The sequence below is a fragment of the Telmatherina bonti genome (genome assembly GCF_933228915.1).
Source record: "Telmatherina bonti genome assembly, chromosome: 21".
In the NCBI taxonomy this organism is placed as follows: Eukaryota; Metazoa; Chordata; class Actinopteri; order Atheriniformes; family Telmatherinidae; genus Telmatherina; species Telmatherina bonti.
The window spans coordinates 8,808,286-8,828,221 of record NC_136630.1 but is presented as its reverse complement, the minus strand read 5'-3'; the positions used below and the strand labels follow the sequence as shown (position 1 = coordinate 8,828,221).

General features: G+C 39.2%; 2 protein-coding genes across 3 annotated transcripts in view; one reads left to right on the top strand and one right to left on the bottom strand.

The window, feature by feature from the left end:
* Positions 1-296: 296 nt before the first annotated feature.
* prdm9 (PR domain containing 9) lies at positions 297-5,596 on the top strand. Of its 2 annotated transcripts, none has more exons than XM_079260756.1 (7): positions 297-368; positions 789-889; positions 1,315-1,392; positions 1,670-1,947; positions 2,042-2,109; positions 3,210-3,400; positions 3,494-5,596. In XM_079260756.1, exons 2-7 carry the CDS (start codon positions 799-801, stop codon positions 5,479-5,481), a joined length of 2,694 nt encoding a protein of 897 aa, XP_079116882.1. In that variant the 5' UTR covers positions 297-368; positions 789-798; the 3' UTR covers positions 5,482-5,596. The 2 variants fall into 2 exon arrangements, with proteins under 2 accessions (XP_079116882.1, XP_079116881.1); XM_079260755.1 differs by having other exon boundaries at positions 1,309-1,392.
* Positions 5,597-5,990: 394 nt separating this feature from the next.
* LOC306771252 (neurabin-2-like) overlaps positions 5,991-19,936 on the bottom strand; it is a 24,829-nt gene continuing 10,883 nt past the window's right edge. Inside the window, exons 3-11 of the mRNA XM_079260378.1 lie at positions 15,585-15,717; positions 13,755-13,875; positions 13,396-13,500; positions 11,874-12,006; positions 9,567-9,719; positions 9,398-9,451; positions 9,087-9,316; positions 8,909-9,005; positions 5,991-7,154 (exon numbers count right to left, since the gene is read on the bottom strand). Coding sequence (XP_079116504.1) covers positions 7,104-7,154; positions 8,909-9,005; positions 9,087-9,316; positions 9,398-9,451; positions 9,567-9,719; positions 11,874-12,006; positions 13,396-13,500; positions 13,755-13,875; positions 15,585-15,717 — 1,077 coding nt within the window. The 3' untranslated portion in view covers positions 5,991-7,103. The remainder of the gene's footprint in view (positions 7,155-8,908; positions 9,006-9,086; positions 9,317-9,397; positions 9,452-9,566; positions 9,720-11,873; positions 12,007-13,395; positions 13,501-13,754; positions 13,876-15,584; positions 15,718-19,936) is intronic.

Below are 19,936 nucleotides of genomic sequence, written 5' to 3'. Positions count from 1 at the left end.
CGAACCCGGGTCGCAAGAATGGGAATCTTGCATGATACCACTACACCAGCGGCGCCTCGTTGCAAAGAGGTGACGTGCATACTACTATATGTTATCATGATGTCTCGTCTGTGCTGTGGTCTCTGTGTTTTGTAGTTAGATGAGAAAATTATATCAGTATAAACAGTATTAATGGAAATGAAAACGCGGGTTTCTGATGTAACGTAGCACTTCAACTGTGGAAGATAGTGAACCATACTTTTATACTGAAAGTATGCTCTTTCTATTTACTTCCGGGGGCATGTCTTCAGCGTTGGGTTGATTATTATGTTTGCTAAAGGCTAACACTGATTTAGTTCTGACCAGCAGTTAAAGTATTAAAGGAATAGGTACATATGTGTATGTTATCTAATGATGCAAATCTTAACAGCAGTCAAACTTATTCCTCTTAATGTTGATACAGATTTGCCATTATTTATGCATTATGATACCACTCGTCACATTGCTAATTGTGTTGGCTACATGCTATAAACTTCTGTTATTAGCATATTTCAAGCTGCAAGAAAAACTTTATTTCCCTCTTTTTTTTCTTCTTTCACTGAATTATATCACAGCTAAACACTCTGCGTGGAAAATTACGACAATGCTAAATATTGTTACTAAAATATCCGCTAAATATTTTGCAACTATTAAGCAAGTTTAGCTACTACTGCTGTATTTTTCTATTGAATGAGCTTTCATTTTGTCATAAATATGTTTATATTCGGACAAATATGTTGATGACTAATAATTTCTACCCTAACCCGCAGGATTTTCCTGATGTCTAACGGGGGCAGTGATGTTGAGTGGGTCGAGACAACCGAGGAAGTTGTTGAAGTACAGGAGTGCCTTTCTATTAATGTCCCACCAGGTACACTGCTATAACCAAATGATACACTGTGGTTAAACCAAATACAGTTGTGCTCAAATGTATTCATACCCTTTCATTAAAGAAAAGGCTGAATTTACAACAATAACAACAAGAACTGGAGACTTAAAAAGGAACAATAACTAAAACTAAAATTAGCAAAATATGTATGAGTGATGTAATATGTAATAAATTATCTTATTTGTTTGCTTTTTAAAAAAAAAAAAAAATTCTATTGAACCAGAATTAGAAAATAATGTAATAATCTTCATAAAATTTTTATTTATTATTACTTTAGTCAATTTCAGCTTATTTTATGGGCAGCTGATTTTTTCCTTCTTTAATCAAAGTGTATTAATAAATATGAGCACAACTGTATATATTTATGTTCATACAGCTTTTAAAAGTGTGTTTTGTTCCAGCTGTAGAGCCATCCCAATCCTCAATCCAGCAGTTGCTGAACACAGTGGGACAAGAAGAAAACCCAGATGCTCAGAATGGCTTCAGTAAGATAAATTCATCTACCCACATAATGAATGATTACTTATTTAGGTAACCTGCAAGACAGGGTAGCAATCCTGCTATTTGTTTAGTAAGTGTTTTTTCAAGTTTTTGTCAAAACAGAAAAGTTTGAAACCTGAAACCCACCCTTTTTTTTTGTTTTTTTTTGCACTCCTATTTAAGATGTATACAGCAAGTTTGTGCTAATTATTACTAATATTTCAACCAAATAAGTATTTTCACTGTATCCTTCTGTTTTCCTTTTATAATTCAATTCTGCAGGTTGTGAAGAGTGTCTGGCTCTTTTCGCGGACCAGAGTGACCCAGATAATATCAACGGCCCTTCTTTCATTCTTGACTATCCAACAAGCATGGGTGTCCCGCAGAGGGCTCTCCTCACTTTGCCCTATGGCCTGACGATAGGCAGATCTAGTATCCCTGTTGCAGGAGTTGGGGTTTTAAACCATGGGGCGATGGTGTCTCCTGGCATGCATTTTGGACCATATGAAGGGGAGGTGACTACCCATGAAGATGCCATGTCAAGTGACTTCTCCTGGGAGGTGAGATTTGATAAGCTAAGCTAACATCAGCAGTGTGACAGAGAGTTTCTTTTACATTTATATGTGTGTTGTCTAAAATGTTATTTTCAATCAGATTTTCAAAGGAGAAGACCAGTACGAGTACATAGATGGAGCCAAAGATTCATACTCGAACTGGATGAGGTACGAAATTTTAAATGACTAAAAGTTTGTTGCTAAATCATCGGACTATTAGAACAAAAGGCAAGTTTATTTAACATAAAATATTAAAAGCATTGCAGCAAGGATCTAATGAAACATTAAATAGAATAATTAGAACAAATAAAATAAGATAATTTAAATGAACTGAAAAAGAATCAGCTAAAATAGAAACAAACAATGAAATTGATACAGTGACGTATATATGACACAAACAGACGTCAGTCGGAAATTGTCTAGATTTGGAGCAGACTTCTATTCTATTCTATTCTATTCTATAGGAATTCAGCTGACACTTTTATCCAAAATGACTTATAAATGAGAGTGAGAACAACACAGACTTCTTGTTTTTTTATTTTGTTCCAGATGGTAGGAGCATGAGAATGACATTTTGACTCGTCTTGTTTAATTTTAACTCTGGCAATGGAAAGCAAACTTGACTCAGATGATCTTAGAGGTCTTTGTGGCTGGTATGGTATCGGCAGATCAGCCTTACACACCAGAATCATTTAGTGTCTTGTACACTAGCAGCAAAAATTCAATATCAGTGCTTTAGCACACAGGACCAGAGTGATATGCTCCCTTTTATTCTTTAGAAGGATGTGGTTTTAGCATTCAGGATTAGTTGCAATTCTCAAAGTTATTTTCTTTTAGAGAAAGAAAGATAAAAAGTTTATTACAGTAGTCAAGTCGAGTGAAAACAAATCTATAAACAAGCTTGTCTAAATCACAAGAAACCTGAACTTCATGTGAAGCAAAGATTCAGTCTTTGCCTCACCTGGAGGGAGCACTCCACCTTTTCCTAGTATGAGAATATAATATAATCACTTCTAAGATTTTCAGTCACATTAATAATCAGCTGTTTCTACTTTTTGTGCAAAAACATGAAAATAGTTTCTGACAGGAAATAGACAGCTGAGAAAAGTTTGTGATCAACCTGCTTTTATTTCTTTTGAATAAGACCAAGGCTGCTATGAGCAGGAACAGTCCCATTGCATGTTGTTTGATGTAAAAATGCTCTTCCATGTGCAGTCTGTGGTTGCCACTCAAGTCTCACATGTTTTCTAAACATTATTTTTCTACAGGTATGTGAACTTTGCTCGTAACAAAGAAGAAACCAACTTGTTGGCTGTCCAGTACAAAGGCAGCATCCTTTTCCACTGCTGTCGCACCATACAAAGCGGCGACGAGCTCATGGTGTGGCCGAGCAGGAAGCTGCTTGCCCATTTCAGTGAAGCTTGGAGACAAAAGTGGGTTTTGAAGATGAATACAACAGGTACCTTTAACTCTCTTCCTAAGTTTACACAAATATTTCGTGCAGTTAAGTTTCAAGGAGATAACCGGCTTGTGTTGCTTCTTTTCTAAACAGCAGAAAGCAGCGTGTCTGCAACATCTCCAGTGTTTCCGTGCTCCCAGTGTCTGCTCTCCTTCACCACCGAGGCCTTCCTCCAGCGACACACTGACTATTTCCACACACAGCTTAAAGACCCTGAAGTGGTTGATAATGGAAATCAAGCTTCAGATGCTGATTCGGGTCCCTCTGCAGCATCTGTGGCCGTATTAGTTGTCGATTCCGTCAAGTCCAAAACATGTGATGATTGCGGGAAGGTTTTCAAGCAAATGCCTCACCTCAGGAGACACAAGCTGGCTGTCCACTCAAACAAACGGCCTTACTGCTGCCCACACTGCAGGCGAAGCTTTACTCAGGCTTCTGGCTTAATCAGACACCAGTATGTTCACAGGAAACAGGCTGTGATGAAAGCTCGGAATCAGAACAAAGTCCCGAGTGAAACGGAAAACTCAGCACCAAGAGCAGACATTTCACCGGCTGCAGAACCAGCCGCATCAGAGGAAACAGAGGTAATAAACGTCACAGAAGAGCTGCAAGAAGTCACGGATGACACTGTAACGACTTCTGCCGATGAGACAGAACCGCATGCATTCAGTTGTTCTGACTGCAGTAAGAGCTTTGCAAACGAAGCCGCTTACAAGAAACACAGAGCAACCGTCCACGAGAAGCTGCGTCCTTATGTTTGTGCCATGTGTCAGAAATGCTTTGGCCAGTACCACGACCTGAACCGGCATCTGCAGAATCATCAAAAAGAGAACGAAAGGAGACAGACAAGCGGTGATAATCCAGAGGAGCCTGCTGTAATGCCCTTTAGCTGCGCTCAGTGCTCAACGGCATTCTCCTCAGTCGATCATCTGCAGCAGCACATAAATGAGCTTCACTCAGAGGAAACCTCGGAAGACAATCAAGACGCCAGCATGGAATCAGTCCAGCATCATCCTTCCAGCAGGCCTCAGCGCCTCAGAGCAAGATCTAAAATTTCTGCCATAACCAAGCTCATCGCACCGAAACGCAAGCAAGGCCGTCCTGCTCATGGCGGGAGGAACTCCACCGAGACCGAGGCCACTGCTGTCAGGACCGCAAAGTTAGTGAAATACAAATGGTTTAGCTGCAACCACTGCAAACAAACATATGGAAACCCGGATGATCTCAAAGCTCACAGGTGCACTGTGAAACGGCACAAGTGTGAACAGTGCGGGGAAGCCTTCAACAAGTACGCCTCGCTGAGGAGACATGAGCAGACAGAGCATGCAGAGTCAAAGTCTTACATCTGCGACCGCTGCGGGAAAGACTTCTCCTCATCCGGCAAGCTCAAACAGCATCAGAAAAGCAAGTCTTGCATGAAGTATCACTGCACTTCGGAGCTTTTTTCCTGCACTTTCTGTCAGTTCTCCTTCACCATGAGAAGCTATCTTATTAAACACCTGAAGAGGCACCACCCTGTGGAGTTCCTGTCGCACTGCGACCAAGACGGGTTCATGGATCAGCTGGAGGAGAAGGAGGGGGAATTCGTGTGCCCACACTGCGGCGTAAATTGCACTAACGCCAAAGCTTTTAAATCTCACACCTGCTTCAGGCAGCTGAAGGTTTTGTATTTGTGCCCCGACTGCGGAAAAGGCTTCACGAACCACTACGGTCTGAAGCAGCACCAGCGCATTCACACTGGCGAAAAGCCGTACAGCTGCCCTCACTGCGGCAAGAGCTTCTCGTACGGCGGCCAGCTCAACGTCCACCTCAGGACTCACACCGGAGAGAAACCGTACCTGTGCACCCACTGCGGGGAGAGCTTTCGACAGTCGGGAGACCTGAAGAGACACGAAAGGAAGCACACGGGCGTGAGGCCGCACAACTGCTCCGAATGCAACAAGAGCTTCAGTCGCCCGCAGAGTCTCAAAGCTCACCAGATGCTCCACTTGGGACAGAGGATGTTCAAATGCACCCAGTGTGGAAAGAGCTTTTCCAGAAACTATCATCTCAGGAGACACCATCAGAAGATGCACACGTAGTTGGACCTTTTTTTTTTTTTTTTTTCAGGACTTTGGGAATATTGTAAAAGAGCTCTTAATTGTTGCAAATTGCACTGAAGCGTTTCTGGTCGTTTTTTGAATATTTAACATAAATAGTTTTGACATTGTACTAAAATACTTTATCTCAGAAAACATTCTGCATGTAAATGTAATGAATTCATTTGATATTTTGGGATTAACAAGCAGAGACAACATGTAAAGTCAATTCTTTTTTTTTTTTCCATGTTGATGTGAAATAAATAAAAAAAAAAACAAAGTGACCGTCACTGTTGACCATTTATTCCACAAAACATACAATGCAAAGCATGTGCACTGTACAAGCCTTAATATTATGAAAATAATTATAACCATGCCTGTTTAATTACGTAATCCTAGATTTTGTTTTTATAATCACCTGGGTCTGCTACGCTTTACGTGACACAGTATAACTCCTCTACTAAATGACATTTTGCATTGCTGTTGTCAGTTTTTTGTCCTTGTTAGCTCATTGTTCCACCTCAACTACATTATAAATATTAAGGAAAATGAAAATATTTAAGTCTGACCTGAACTATACAAACATACTGGTATGACTGGTGACACAAGCAGACTTATTTAAACTGTGCGTAAACGGAAACAGGTAGAAACCTGGCAGTGTTTTCCATGTGCTACACACAGCGGTGTCGAGTGCAGCTGCTGGTTTCGGCTTCTCAGACTTCCCAGTTCTGTAATGTTTCATATAATCAGTAGTCCTAACTAATAGCAGTTACACAAGTCCTTAACAACATCCATTTGAAGGGAAAGAAAAAGGGGGGCTCTGTTGTTGTTTGTGGCACAGCAGTTGTGGAGGCTTGTTTCCATGGTCCTTTTTTTTTTTTTTTTTTTCCTTTTTTTTTGAAGATGCAACGGGTGAAATCAGAGGATTGGTCGCTTCTTTATGAGTCTTAATGTGTAAAAAACACAAACACTTCTGAAAGGTAGGTAGGCAGCAAGTGGTTCCCAAGGTTTTGTGACAAGACCCCTACAAGGTTGGGTTATCGTTTGTACAATTTTGAATCTACGCCACGCTTGTTCCCATTTACTCCTCCGTCCGCGTCGATGCCCTCTTCAGTGCAATCTTTGTCCACGCGTCCTCGTCACGTAAAATATACAACAACCCTCAATCTTATTAGTTTATATTATGATAAATGTTATACACATTAAAATTTTTTACAAACCAAACTGATTGTTAAACCACACAATATCACATATGTACAAAAAAAGCAAAAAAAAAATCACAAAACGAGGCAAAAGAAAGAAAGGATTTAGTTTTTTTGGCAATTAAAAGCAACAGCTTGGTCTGACATAATGACAAATCAAAGGAGACAATACTGAACTGTGATAATTAAAAAAGGAACGGGACATCTCGAGCTCAACACAGTCCGACTTTGTAATGATAAAACATGTCCACATTCCTGTAAACGTTAACAGAAAAACACGGTTAAAAGTGGCTGAAACACGAGGCCTGAGGACAAACGGAGGAGGCGACCAAGCTCAGAGATGGAGACGAGATACCCTGCAGTTCAATGCAAGTAAAATAACACATCTTCAGGTGAATTTTCATATGAAATGGAGAAAGGCTTTTATAAAGGTTCAGATTTCAGCTCCTCCACCCTGCACTCCAGGTCTGCCACCTACAAGACGAAGAGAAAGAATTTAGATAAAGGAGAAACACTGTTTTCTGAGTCCTGTTGGCTTTTTCCCAACAACTCCGGATTTCTGGCTAATTAAGACAATCAGTTTCAAGGATAGTTATGTCTCAAACACAAACAAAACTTCAGCACAGTAACTCTGCGTAACAAATCTTAAAATACAGCATAAGGAATTCTCCCTGCTTGGTAAAACGTCCGACACCTGATATGTTTTATTAGGAATACTAATGTTGTATTAGTAAATGATAGAATAGAACTTTGTAAATCATTGCATCCTGTTTTTACCTGCATTCTGCATCCCAACTTCTTTATTGTTTTTACTGGTTTTATTGTTTTATATTTTATAATTTTCTGTTTTAATATTTTAATTGTTTTACATTGAGGACTATGTTCAGCAGTAGCTGTCGGAAAGTGCTTTATAAACTAGAAAAGCACTTGAAGAGTGCAAACCTCCGCCAAGGTCTTTGAGTAGTTCGTGGATCCAAACGGTAATCCGGATCGCCACCAAAATTAAATCTGTTCTTCCTTTTCACATTTCCAACAAGTCCTGAAAATTTCATGAAAATCCGTCCGAAACATTTTGAGTTATCTTGAACACAAACAGATAAACATCAGTAAAAACATAACCTCCTTAGCGGAGGTCATAAAGTTGGCTTGGCTTTTTTTTTTTTTTTTGGAACATCTGTTGTAATTTACAGTAATATTTGTGGGTTTTTATATTCTTGATTAACCAATCTGCTTTCAGCATCAAAAAGTCAATTATGCCTTACTGATGCTGAACACACTGATATTAATCCCTAAGAGTCTGCTGTGACATATCTAATACATATAGATTCTGAGACATCTGGCATCATTTTATGGTTAAAAAAAAAATTTCTCCTGCAGAACAAAATTATATTCTTGTTTTCTGCTCCTTAATGGACACCAGAAAGCAAAAGATTATGCTACAATAATTTTTATATCTAACACGGTACTAACAGATAAAAACCCTTTTAAAAATGTCGCTTTTTTCCTTTTACTTGTTAAAGGGACTAATAAAGACCTCGTGTTAAAAAAAGATTTTTGTGACACTTTTTAATGGGTATTAAAGAGTTAAACTTGGACAACAATTGCTTGCAGTATTTAGCATAAAATTGCCAAGAGGTTTATCAGAATAGTTTCTATTCATTTGCAACCGTAGCCTGTATTGACGGACATAATAACTTTTTTTTTTCCAGCTCTTTCATCTCATCTTTTCCATTTCTGAACGTCTCCCCAGCCTGGAGGTTTCATGCCCTTTTACTGAGACTGGTGTTTAGAACGACATGAAACCGATCTTCAACAGAACCCTGGTGTGAACAAAAGGCTTTCTAAAGGCCACGTTCATGAATCAGACTCAGGATGAAAATGTACAATCGAAGTAAGAGGTGCTTTAAGCGGCTACATTTACAGTGGTCTTTATCATTACATTTCAGAATTTTTTAAAAGTTAAAACTTCTTGCTGAATCGCCAACACATCTCAGTCTAAACATACAAAAATCTCGATCATTATGAGACATTTTTATCTGAACTGTTTAAATATGCAGCGTTTGTTCCTCAAATATCTGAGGTCCAAAGCTAGGTCTCATAGCAGAGAGATTTTAGCATATAAATGCTATTTGAGCACATAGAAGGCTTATTAAGTGTGGAGTCTGATCATATTTTAACATAAAATATCACCCGCTTGTAAGCAGAATAGCTTAAATTACCTCTCCTACCTGTTCTTGAAGTTGTCCAGACTCCTCTTTCAGAAGAGAGGCTTCGGCTCCAACTTGTGCACAACGCTGAGTTTCCTTCTTCAGGTACTCGATCTCTCTGTTCCATAAACCAGATAATAGAATCAAACAATGCATCGCTTCACTCCCAGCTTTTATATGTGTAGTTAAACTGTCTTACTTCTGCTGATACTCTTTAATCAGGCGCTTGGCTTTGCTGTATTTGCGCTCCAGAGCCTGATACTGCGCCTGCGTCTCCTTGAGGTGTTCGTCCACAGCCTGGCACAGGCTCTGAGCCTCCATCCAGTAGCCTTCCAGCTTCTCCATTCGCTCCTTGTTCTCCTGCAAGGTCTGCTCCAGTTGGACTTTATCCATACGCCAGCACTGCTTCTCCTGCTCTGCGTGGTGCAGCTGTAGAGACGGATGCATTTCAGTCATAAGATGAGCATTATTTCTGCAAGGATGTCTCAAAATCTGGATTTAAAACCTCACTTTTCTTTTCAGCTGCTGGATCTCAGCCTGGGTCACAGCATGTTTTATTTGAAGCTTTAAGGGAGGAAAAAAAGGAAACCTTTTAAATACTTTCATTCATGTTATTCACATCAGCAGCGATTAACTAATTACAGATGAATTGCTCCACTTCAAGGCACTGTTGTCTCACCTCTTTGTATTTATGGGCCAGTTTCTCAGGGTCTGTCTCCAGAGGCGACATGTCCTCGTTCTCAGCCAAGTCAAACACCTCGATGGCGCTGGGATAAGGCGGACTGGCTTCCTCATCCTCGTCCTCTTCCTCATCTGTACCGTATTCACCACCCTACAGGCGTGGGAGACACATTCATGGGCAAAACTTAATTAGAAAGGAAAAGGTAAAAAGTCAAGAGGTGCAGTATTCTGTAACTGATTCTGATAACTGGAGGCATGTGCATGGAGACCAGGAAACACACCTTTGTTTTCCATCTTATTTAATGGTATACTGTGAAATAATCACTGGTAGGTTGTGTTAAAGATGGGGATGAAATACTTCAAATGCAAAGAACAGCTGTAAGTGGACAGCGGCCGTCATTGGCCAACCGACACAATGAAGATGACTGCACTACAGGAAAGAACTTCAAAGTTGTGTACGTGTGAACTGTTGTCTTCCACGTGCATTTTAAAGTATGACATTTCTTCACAAACAGTTATTGTCCATTCAGAAACACTTTAATAAAAATGGTTGCAGAAATGTGGCAGCTGATATATATGAGGACCTACAGCAAGTAGATATAAAAGCCTCATTCTAAGACAATGAACACATAAGTTTCTTTTTTTTTTTTTTTTTTAGTAAGGTAATTGGATAAAAACAGAAACATAATTTTTTATTATATATATTCATTTCTCCTGTTGTTGCCCTATGATTTCAAGTGAGCCAAGCTTTGAGTCGAATTTGGAAAATAGTCAGCTGACAGTTTTTAAAAGGCAAAAAGGTGAATTTAAATGGCCGTAGAATCTCTGTGATTTTGTTTCAAATATAAAACCTGGAAATACGTGATTCCTGGGAGAAAAACCGTAACATTTAAAGTTGGGGTAGGTAACGTTGGGGAGCTAGTAAATATGATCCTGCGTGATCCAAGGATTTTCTCTTACTTCCACTAAGGAGGTTATGTTTTTACTGGCGTTTATCTGTTTATGTTCAAGATAGTTCAAAAAGTTATGGACGGATTTTAATTAAATTATCAGGAGTTGTTGGAAATGTGAAAAAGAAGAACTGATTTAATTTTGGTGGTGATCCGGATCACTGTTTGGATCCGGGAATTTTTTTCATAGGCCGTGGCGGAAGTTTGCGCTCTCAGAGTGCTTTTCTAGTTTGCAGCTTTATCCACCAACAATTTTCTTTTCCTTGGCTGTTTAGCAGGAGGAGGAAAATAAACCGAGCCGGGTCGGGAAATCCTTCCTGCATTTTCTCAGCCATGTTTGCCTTCCAAGTTTCTTCTTTACTACTTTGTATTTTCATCCTAACACACTATTTATATGTGGGGTGTGGCTATCAGGTATGCGCTGCAGGAGGGGGAGGAGGGGGCCAGGAGAAGAAATGAACAACTTCACTCTGACCCAAACATTTTTACAGATTTACAGTAAACTGAGGGGTCAAACAATATTTCTTATTGTTCATGATTACAAAATGTACAGACTATTATCCGGACGAGGAACCACTTCACCCAGAGTAAAAAAAAAATGTCTGAGTAAGATTATCTACCCCAGCTTTAACAGAAAAAAGGACTCATCACATCTATGCATTGACACCAAATGACCACTAGATGGTGCCAAACTGAAACGAGCACATTGGCGTTCCCATTATACAACCTTCTGCTTCACAGAACCACCTACTGTCTGCCACCCTGGTCATGAAAGAGGCATCTTTTTCTGTCTTTACAAGTAAACAAAGATGGATTTTAAACAAAAGTGTGGTACATCCCAAAAAAAAAAAAAAAAGAAGGCAAAGAAAAAAAATTTGATTAATAGATGAAAAGGGTCATGAGGGCACAAAAGCTAAGTCATTCTGATTTGTCCTCAGCTTCCTGTGTGATCATACTGATAATGCATGCTGGATGCTTTTTACTGTTTATTACAGTAAGGGGGGGGACATAAATGTCTTAATCTTTAGGGGAAACTAAGGACATACAGGGCAAAATAATATAGGGACCATAAAGAGAAACCCTGCTCTTCTTTGCAAGACGATGTCACTTCATTACTGAAAAGGTTTTGCAAAACGTTTATGTTTCAGATGCAAAAATTCAATATTTGATCTCATTCAAAATCATTTCTAAACATCTGGAAGTCTGACTGTATGACTCGGCATGAAACAGGAGGGGATGGGACTATGGAGGAGACTGGATTATTGAGCATTCCAGCTTTCTTTCTGCACTGGTCACACCGTGCACCATCACCAATTCCAATTAGGTCCTACACCCGGATGGACTTTCAGACCGACCTCTTGTTCATCCATGTACTGGTTGTAGCGCTGCTCCATCATCTCTCTCTGCCAGCGCTCTTGCTCCAGCGTCTGCTGGATAAGCTGGGCCACTTCGCTTTGCTCGCCTGGCTTCTCCCGCCCAATCACAAACCTGTATTTAGACATTAATCAGTTAAGACAGGCTGCTAAACCCAAATTGTGTCTAAAGGGGCTGCCTGCACCGAGGTTACCTTTTATCTGACATAGTATGATACTGTATGTGTGTGTTAAATAATAGATGCTGCCTCCCTTTTTTATCTGCACCACTAAGGAGCATGAGCACAGGCTCCTGAAGGACCGAGAGTGTTTATCATGTATAATAAACAACTTAAAGCCTCCCTGAGTTGGTTCAGCTAAATGTATTAATGCAGCCTGATGACAGAAAATAGCTTCCAGTCAACAGCAGAACAACGCTGATGTCTCAGGAACTGCTGTCTTTTATTCTTCAAATCAATCCCTCAAGTCAGCCTCCATCTGGGCTCATTGTACAGATCATTGAAGAGCCAATATGTCTGCAGGCTGAGGTCGACAAATCTCTGTCAAATGAAAGCAGACAGTAAACAAGGAAAATTACATCGAGTCGTGACAAAGCGGCAGACGGTGATTAAGCCAGCCGCCGCTGCTTTTCAATTTCTACAACGTTAACGCCTAATTAAATGTTCACAAATACACTTCCTGTCCCCATTTGTCTGCCTGACGGTTTTCATGATTAGGTCTGAGCTCCGTTGCCCTCCACCATCACTGCAGCCGATCCATAATGTATGAGCTATCTATGAAGGTCTGTGATCTTCACAAGTCTCACAACAGTAACAATTATCCCAACAGTGCTGACCGCTAAACCCTGAATTATGAATGAGCTTAGATTACAAAAAATGAGCTAACAGGAACAGCCTGCGACACTGAAACTCCAAGGAGGAAAGCTACACATAGTTTTCAATGATATTTTTTTATACTTTTCAACAGAATTTGGTCTTGATAACTTTCTTTGTGTCTCTAGAGTGGAGTCTTTGAACCCCATTCAGACTGTCTCCAAAAAGAGCAGAAAGGGTGTAATCATGACCCTGAGAGACTTGCAATATAAATCTCAAGTCTGGTGAACTGGTGCAGGATGTGGTAAAAGGCTGTCCCATGAGTAAGACTGGCTGTGGGTATATATATATCAAAAGGAAACCATCTATTTAAGGAGGAATGCTGGATGTCATTTCAAACAGTAAAACAGGATCTGCTGGCAGTGTTTGCTCTAAGAAAACCACAAAACCATGAACCCACAAGGACGATGCTAATATGATGCTCATACTGTTAGTTTGATTCCAGTTGCATTTTGCATGTAGCTTCGGTATAAATCCAGTCAATTCTGACAAAACAATATGTCTAAATTAAAATATGTTTGCAAATTTTATGGCGAAAGCAGTTGCTGAAAATATTATAGCAGATGTACAAGCTAATGTTTATCTGGGTTGCTAGCAAAAGTCACATTGAAAGACCGCATTCGGACTCTTACTTGACAGTTCCTGAGGTGTTCCTGAGTACAGAGGCAGCAAAGCTTTGGGTGACTCCCACCAAACTGGTCCCATCCACCTCCACAATCAGATCATTCACCTGGATCCTGCGGAGGGAGTTCAGAGAGTTACAGGAACAGGCTAGCTACTATCTCTGCTTATCTTCTCTAAGTTCAAACCGCAAAGGCCAGGAACAAAAGTATTCGAAGTTCCCAAGAAGCTAAATAGGCATCCGGCACTGGAAATAAAAACTAAAACCAACAGTTTCGGAAAACAAAGTCCTCTTCAGTTTAACTGGGAGAGAACACAGGTAGACACAGTAGAGTCAGACTTTATCAGCTGGAGATGTGAACTAACTCACCTGCCATCCCTGTGTGCCGCTCCTCCTTCTGTGACCGTTTTAACAAAGATACCCAGTTTCTCCAGGCCCATGTCAGCTCCTGCACCCATCCCGATGATACTGATGCCCAGACCGTCACCATCTGAAAGAGAGCAGGAAGCAGCCATATTACATGATAGTTGTCCACATTCAAGAGTTTAGTTGGAAAAATCACCATTCAGTCTGGAAATCTCATTGCTGCATGATCTGTTGTAAATACTGGGCAAAAAACACAACTAACTGCTGCTGAAAACACCTTAAATTCCCGGACACCTGCTGGCGAAACTGTGGCATGGATATATATTTTGGTCATGTCCCAATATCAAGATATTTTGGGATGATATTTTTACAGCCATCAACATGGTCTTCCAACAAACTTTAGACAAGGAACCCCGCTTGGCAATCTTCGGCCTAATCTCCGATGGCTTCTACGGAAAAGACAAAAAATACCTTTTGAGGATATTTTTGACTGCTGCGCTCAAATGTATAACTATTAAGTGGTTGAAACTGGAGCCACCCACTTATTCCATGTGGATCAAGAAAGTCAGAGAAATACATGTGATGGAAGGCATTACCTTCTCATTAGGAATACAAAGGGAGTTGTTTAATAAAAGGTGGAGTCCTGCAAAAGCCCTGTTATGTCAAAATAAGTCTGATTTGCATATGTATTATGTATTTTTATGTATTTATTTATTTTTATGTATTTAGGTATTTATCTTTTGTACTGTTTGTTTTGTGTTTTATTTTCAAGTCTGCCTCACTTTGCAAACATTTAACTGCAGACATGTAGATGTGGCATATTTGTATTTCTTTTTTTTGTATTTGTATTTCTTGAGCATTGTAAAATTCAATAAAAAGGCATTTCTAAAAAAAAAAAAAAAAAAAAAAAAAAAACACCTTAAATTGATTATATTTTATTTACTGAATTATTTACTGAATAATATATACAAGTCAGATTTTATTTATCCAGTGTAGCACAAATAAATATTTATCTAAAAAAAAAACGGTAAAATGGTGAACAATTTATGAAGTTACCATATAGTATAGAGCCAGCAGATGAAAATATTTCAAAAGCAGCAGTGGGAGACCGACCAGAGGCAACGTAGGGGATGAGAATGACTTGAGCTTTCTGCTTTTGTACATTATAAGCCTGACATCAGCAATCTGTGCAAGCTGTAATTGATTCACACACAGCATGAAATAAAAGCAGGCACAAGCTTCTCTCTGTATCAGGACCAAAAAAAAAGAACACCACCTTTCATTTGGTGTTGAAATAATACACTATTTTAGTTAACGTCTGGAAATGTGACATGAAAGATCGGTATCAAAATGGCACCTAGATTTCCTGCCTGAGGGATAATGTGCTGAAGCAGCTCAAGACATTTTCCTGTGCCGTTGCATCTGAATAGATTGCATCTCTATATTCCTAAAGCACATGCAGAGCATCATTGTATGCATGTTATCTAATGTAACTTGCCCTGTGCACCGAGCTAAATATAGCCTTTGATGCATATATTAATGTGCCATAATGTTGCCATTGTGGCGCGCTGAGGAGAAGTGGAAGGAATGACGTGCGCCATTGCACTTACACCACCTTGTGGAAAGCCGGATGGCTGGCAGAAGGCAGACGGTGAGGACTCCAGGCCTTTTTACATAAGTAATAGCAAATAACCCTCCTCATGAATAGAACATTTGCATCCTGTTTCCCATTATACAGGAAACCAACAAACAGTGCCTCAAGCGGGTCACAATACTGTACGATTCTATGATCACAGCTCACACAGGAAGATTCCAGACAAAAATGTTCAGGACCTTTCTCCAGCTCCACAGGGAACAGGTCCAGCCTCTCCACCCTCTTCTCCAGCTCATATTCAGCTGATGCTGCCATGGGATCCACGTCTTCATTACGTCTGTCGTAGTCTTCGTTGGGATATGTGGCGAAAACCTGTAAGTGGAGAAGAGGACCAGACACTTACGATCCTGAACATTTTTAACCCATTATCACATAAAGCAACATTTACATGCATTTCAAGGCTATAATAAAATATGAATAAACATAACTGCAAAGTGATCAATTAGTTTTGAGATATGAGGTTTTTCCAGGAAACCCTTAGCCTTGAATTTGCTTCTTTAAAATGAAACCTGTGGTTGTAGCAGGTTACAGACCAGCAGGAGCTTCAACCTGCTGGACAATGTGCTCTCTCTCATCCTAAACAATTACCCAGAAATTGCTAGAAGAACACGCCAAACACACAAAGATGTACATCTGGCTCTGAATGCATCCAAACAGCTCCGATCCATCAGTGTCCCTCGATGCAACCCAGAAAACCTGAAGGTTCTCCTTCCAGAAAACACCCAGAAATCCTGATGTGCACGTCCAAACAGGTTAAAGCTCTTTGAATTGCAACAGATGGGTTTATGCAATGTTAGGTTTGGTTTGGTTTTAATGTTATGGCTGATCAACATTATTTTCCCACAAAATTAGATATATAATTTCTAGCCTATCAGATCCTACCTTTTATACATGATACAAGTTGTTTGTTGTCTTGAAGAGAGCCACGAGGGGACCACTCCCACATTTTAAAAATGAGTTAGAAGACAGTTATCTTAGATCAATAAAAATGAGACCGCACGCTTCGGCAATATAAAAAGAAAAAAAACTCCTTTCAGTTATTTATTCAGCAGTATTTTTGCAGGTGACACTTTGTCTTTGCAGCCTTGGTGAGATATCGTCTCTTTCTCATCTCAGTTCTCACACTTCCTCTAAAAATAGCAAATGCTAATAAACACAGATCCACTTTTTGTGCTCTAAACTGATTCACTGTACGTTTCAGTGATTCACTGAATCACATCAGTCAATTGTTACGTAAAGAAATTACATTATATCCATATACAAACTGAAGATGGAAACAATGCGGGTGAAGAAGTTCTCATATAAGTGAAATCTTTGATGACAGGAATTACTATTTATACTTTATGAAGAAAGATGAACTGCATCCTTCAGTCACAGAATGAGATGGAGCTGTCACTCACATGGCTTTGTGTCAACTTGTGCCAAACATGAACTCATGAAAATACATACTAGGCTTCAAATTTTGCATAAAGTTGCAATAATATTACACATTAATATATCAAATGCAGCAGCTCTGATGATATGATGAAGCATATGATGTCATTAGTGAAGTTACGAAACTGTTTAATAACTAAAATCATTTCAAGACTGAATCAAATCTCTAATTCATAGAATTATGGTTTGAGGGATGATGTAGCCATCTGTTAAGGTGGCTATGAAGATGTATGGAGCAGAGACACGTAACTTAATTTATGGTTTGATAATAGCTGACCACCACCGTTAATGCAGACATGATGCAATTCAATTTTATTGACTGTTTGGACAGAGAAAGCCGCAGGATTTCCTCAAGGCCTCCAAGGCATATCATTTTACAGCGGTAATCAAACACACAGGAGGAAAATCAATCACTGCCACTGGAGTTCGTCATGTGAAGACAGAAGCCTCTGTTTTCAGGGCTCAACTTCCCACATTCACTCTGGTCTAGCAGCATGACAGTTTACATAACCACCTCCAGCATGTTAATGGAGGCCTTCTGCAGCTGCTGTTCACAGACCCCACACAAACAATAAGCTGAATCTTTAAAAGCCTCACTTTCAGTCTTCCAAGTTGATTATGTATGCAGCACCTTGCACACTTCACCGGCAACACTAATTCAGCGCTTGGCCTTCTCCTCTCGGACATTCTCCGATTTGTTTGAATAAATTTTCCCAACTTTTCCCCCATATGATCGTCAAAACCCAAACTGCAACATGGCAGCACTTTTCTTAAAGTCTTTCTTTGCTTTATTTCTTTAACATGTCAGTAAATATAAATGCATTATAAATGACCAATATTAGGCTTTATTGACGCTCTTCATTCAAACAGTATGAGCTCCTGTCTCCTAGCAACCCTACAGTATAGAGCCTGTCAGTTTATCAACTCTACTGAGATACAACCAGCACATACTCAAGTTTATGGCACATAATTTTATTTTCATGCATCATTAAACTTTGACAAGCTTTTGGTTGTATTTTAAAGTCTCCTTGCCAATCAGAAAGGAGTTTAAGATGGTTTTTTTTTGTTTAATTATGAAACTAAATCACTGCTGTCCCTGTCTGTTCATGCATAAGATGAACAGTCTAAATGTTTCTACAATAGTAAATGAAAAAATACAAATTGTTATGTTATGCTAAGATATATGTATTCTACATACCTTTAACTATTTCATAAACAATTTCAAAGGACAAAGTTTAATTTCTGCCCACTGTTTTGTTTTTGTGAAAGCAAGCTTAAGATGTGACAAAGCACTTACAGACACTTAATACACACCTTAACTACATTCAATTAAAAAGAATCTAGATTTTAAATTCTTTAAGAAATCTACTCTCCTGTCTGTATGCTGATGTACCTTTAAATGTCATAAGTAGCTCAACAGATTGGCTGAACCAACCTGATGCCAAGACACAACATATAATAGCTACACTTACCACAGCCCCCATTGTCACAGATTCACAATAAATCAAGGAAAAAATAGTCCTATCACTACATTTTCACTTTCATGTCCCATTTCTCTTTGTCTATACAAAGACACTGGATACATTCAACCAGGGATGCCCACAGAACTTTTTTGGAAGTGGCCATAGGGTGGCATGGGAAAACAGGTGGGTGACCAAGAGTTATTAAGTTTATGATGCTTAACTACAAAAGTCAATGTTGTATGTGAACAAAAGCCTAAATCTGGTCAGTTAAAGCTTATGACAAAGAGGAGCCTACCAATCAGAAGTGTTTATTTAAAAGAAAAAAAGAAATTATTTATGTAGACAAGGCTTGATCCAGTATTACAGCATTGATGGCGTAGGTGGTGGAACAAATATAGCTTTGGGAGTCAGGGGGCATGCACCCCCAGGAAAAAAAAACTGGAACATTTTAGATTAAAATGCATTAATCTGGTGTAAAATACTCTGCTCCTCATTATACAAAGCCAATAACTGAAATTTAACTTCAGAGGTTTTAAAAGTTGGATTTAGACTAAGGCTACTAATATTGCAAAAGTAATTAAAATACTGTGGATATTGTGCATCTCCAAAACAGTTTCCAGCAAATATATTGGGCAGGACATTTCGAGCATATCTGAGCATTAGGCAGGACTTGTTTAGCAACTACAGCCGTGATCTAGTTCAACAACGTTATGGACATCAGCACATTGACTCTTCTCTCCATTAAAATGTGTATTTCTTAACAAATTGCACTTATTTACAAAACGCACAGAGGGCAAAAACTAACTTACTCAGGGATCTGCGTGAACAAGAAGTAAACATGGAAAGTAGCAAAAACTGTTCATTGACATGGAAATAAACAGTAGTACTAGCACTACAATGTAGTAAATAACATAGTTTCATTTAAAAGAGTTTGATAACAGTTTGTAAGTTGTGAGTACTCCAAACACTTATGAATGGAGAACACTTGTAACCGAAGCCCCGTCCGTGTACATTTTTATTGTATAGTAATGTTTAAATGTCATATATTGTAGCATAATAACATTATTCACCTGCAATTTCTTACTTTCTAGCAGCACATCATTTCTGCACACTGTTGATTTGCTGCCTTATATGGGGGGGGGGGGTTAGAGTATGACATTGTAGCCTGAAAATATATTTTCCCTACATTACAGGTATTTGTGATAATTGCCTCACATATATTTGTCTGAAATGTCATTTTTGTACACACTAGGAAATAAGCACTACACATTTCCAAGCTGCAATATTGAGGTAATGAGTTTGGGCTGTATTTTGGCTTAAATTAAGGAAGTCCAGAGGACAAGACAGGGGGTACTCATTTTAATACATACTACCTATGATATTTGTGCAGTTTTATTTTTTCTGCCGTAATCTCAAATTTAACCAAACGCTAACCTCCTTTGTTGTCACCATTTATCCAGTTATTTACCTTCTACATGTTCAGAAAACATTTGTCTAATTTTTCCCACACACCCCTTGTGAAATCCTCCAATAACAATCGCTGTACACCAACAGGTATAGGAACAGTTACACTCACAGCAGAGCTGATTGCCTATGCAAATGCAAGGTTAAAAAGTAAGTATATTCTAAGCCCC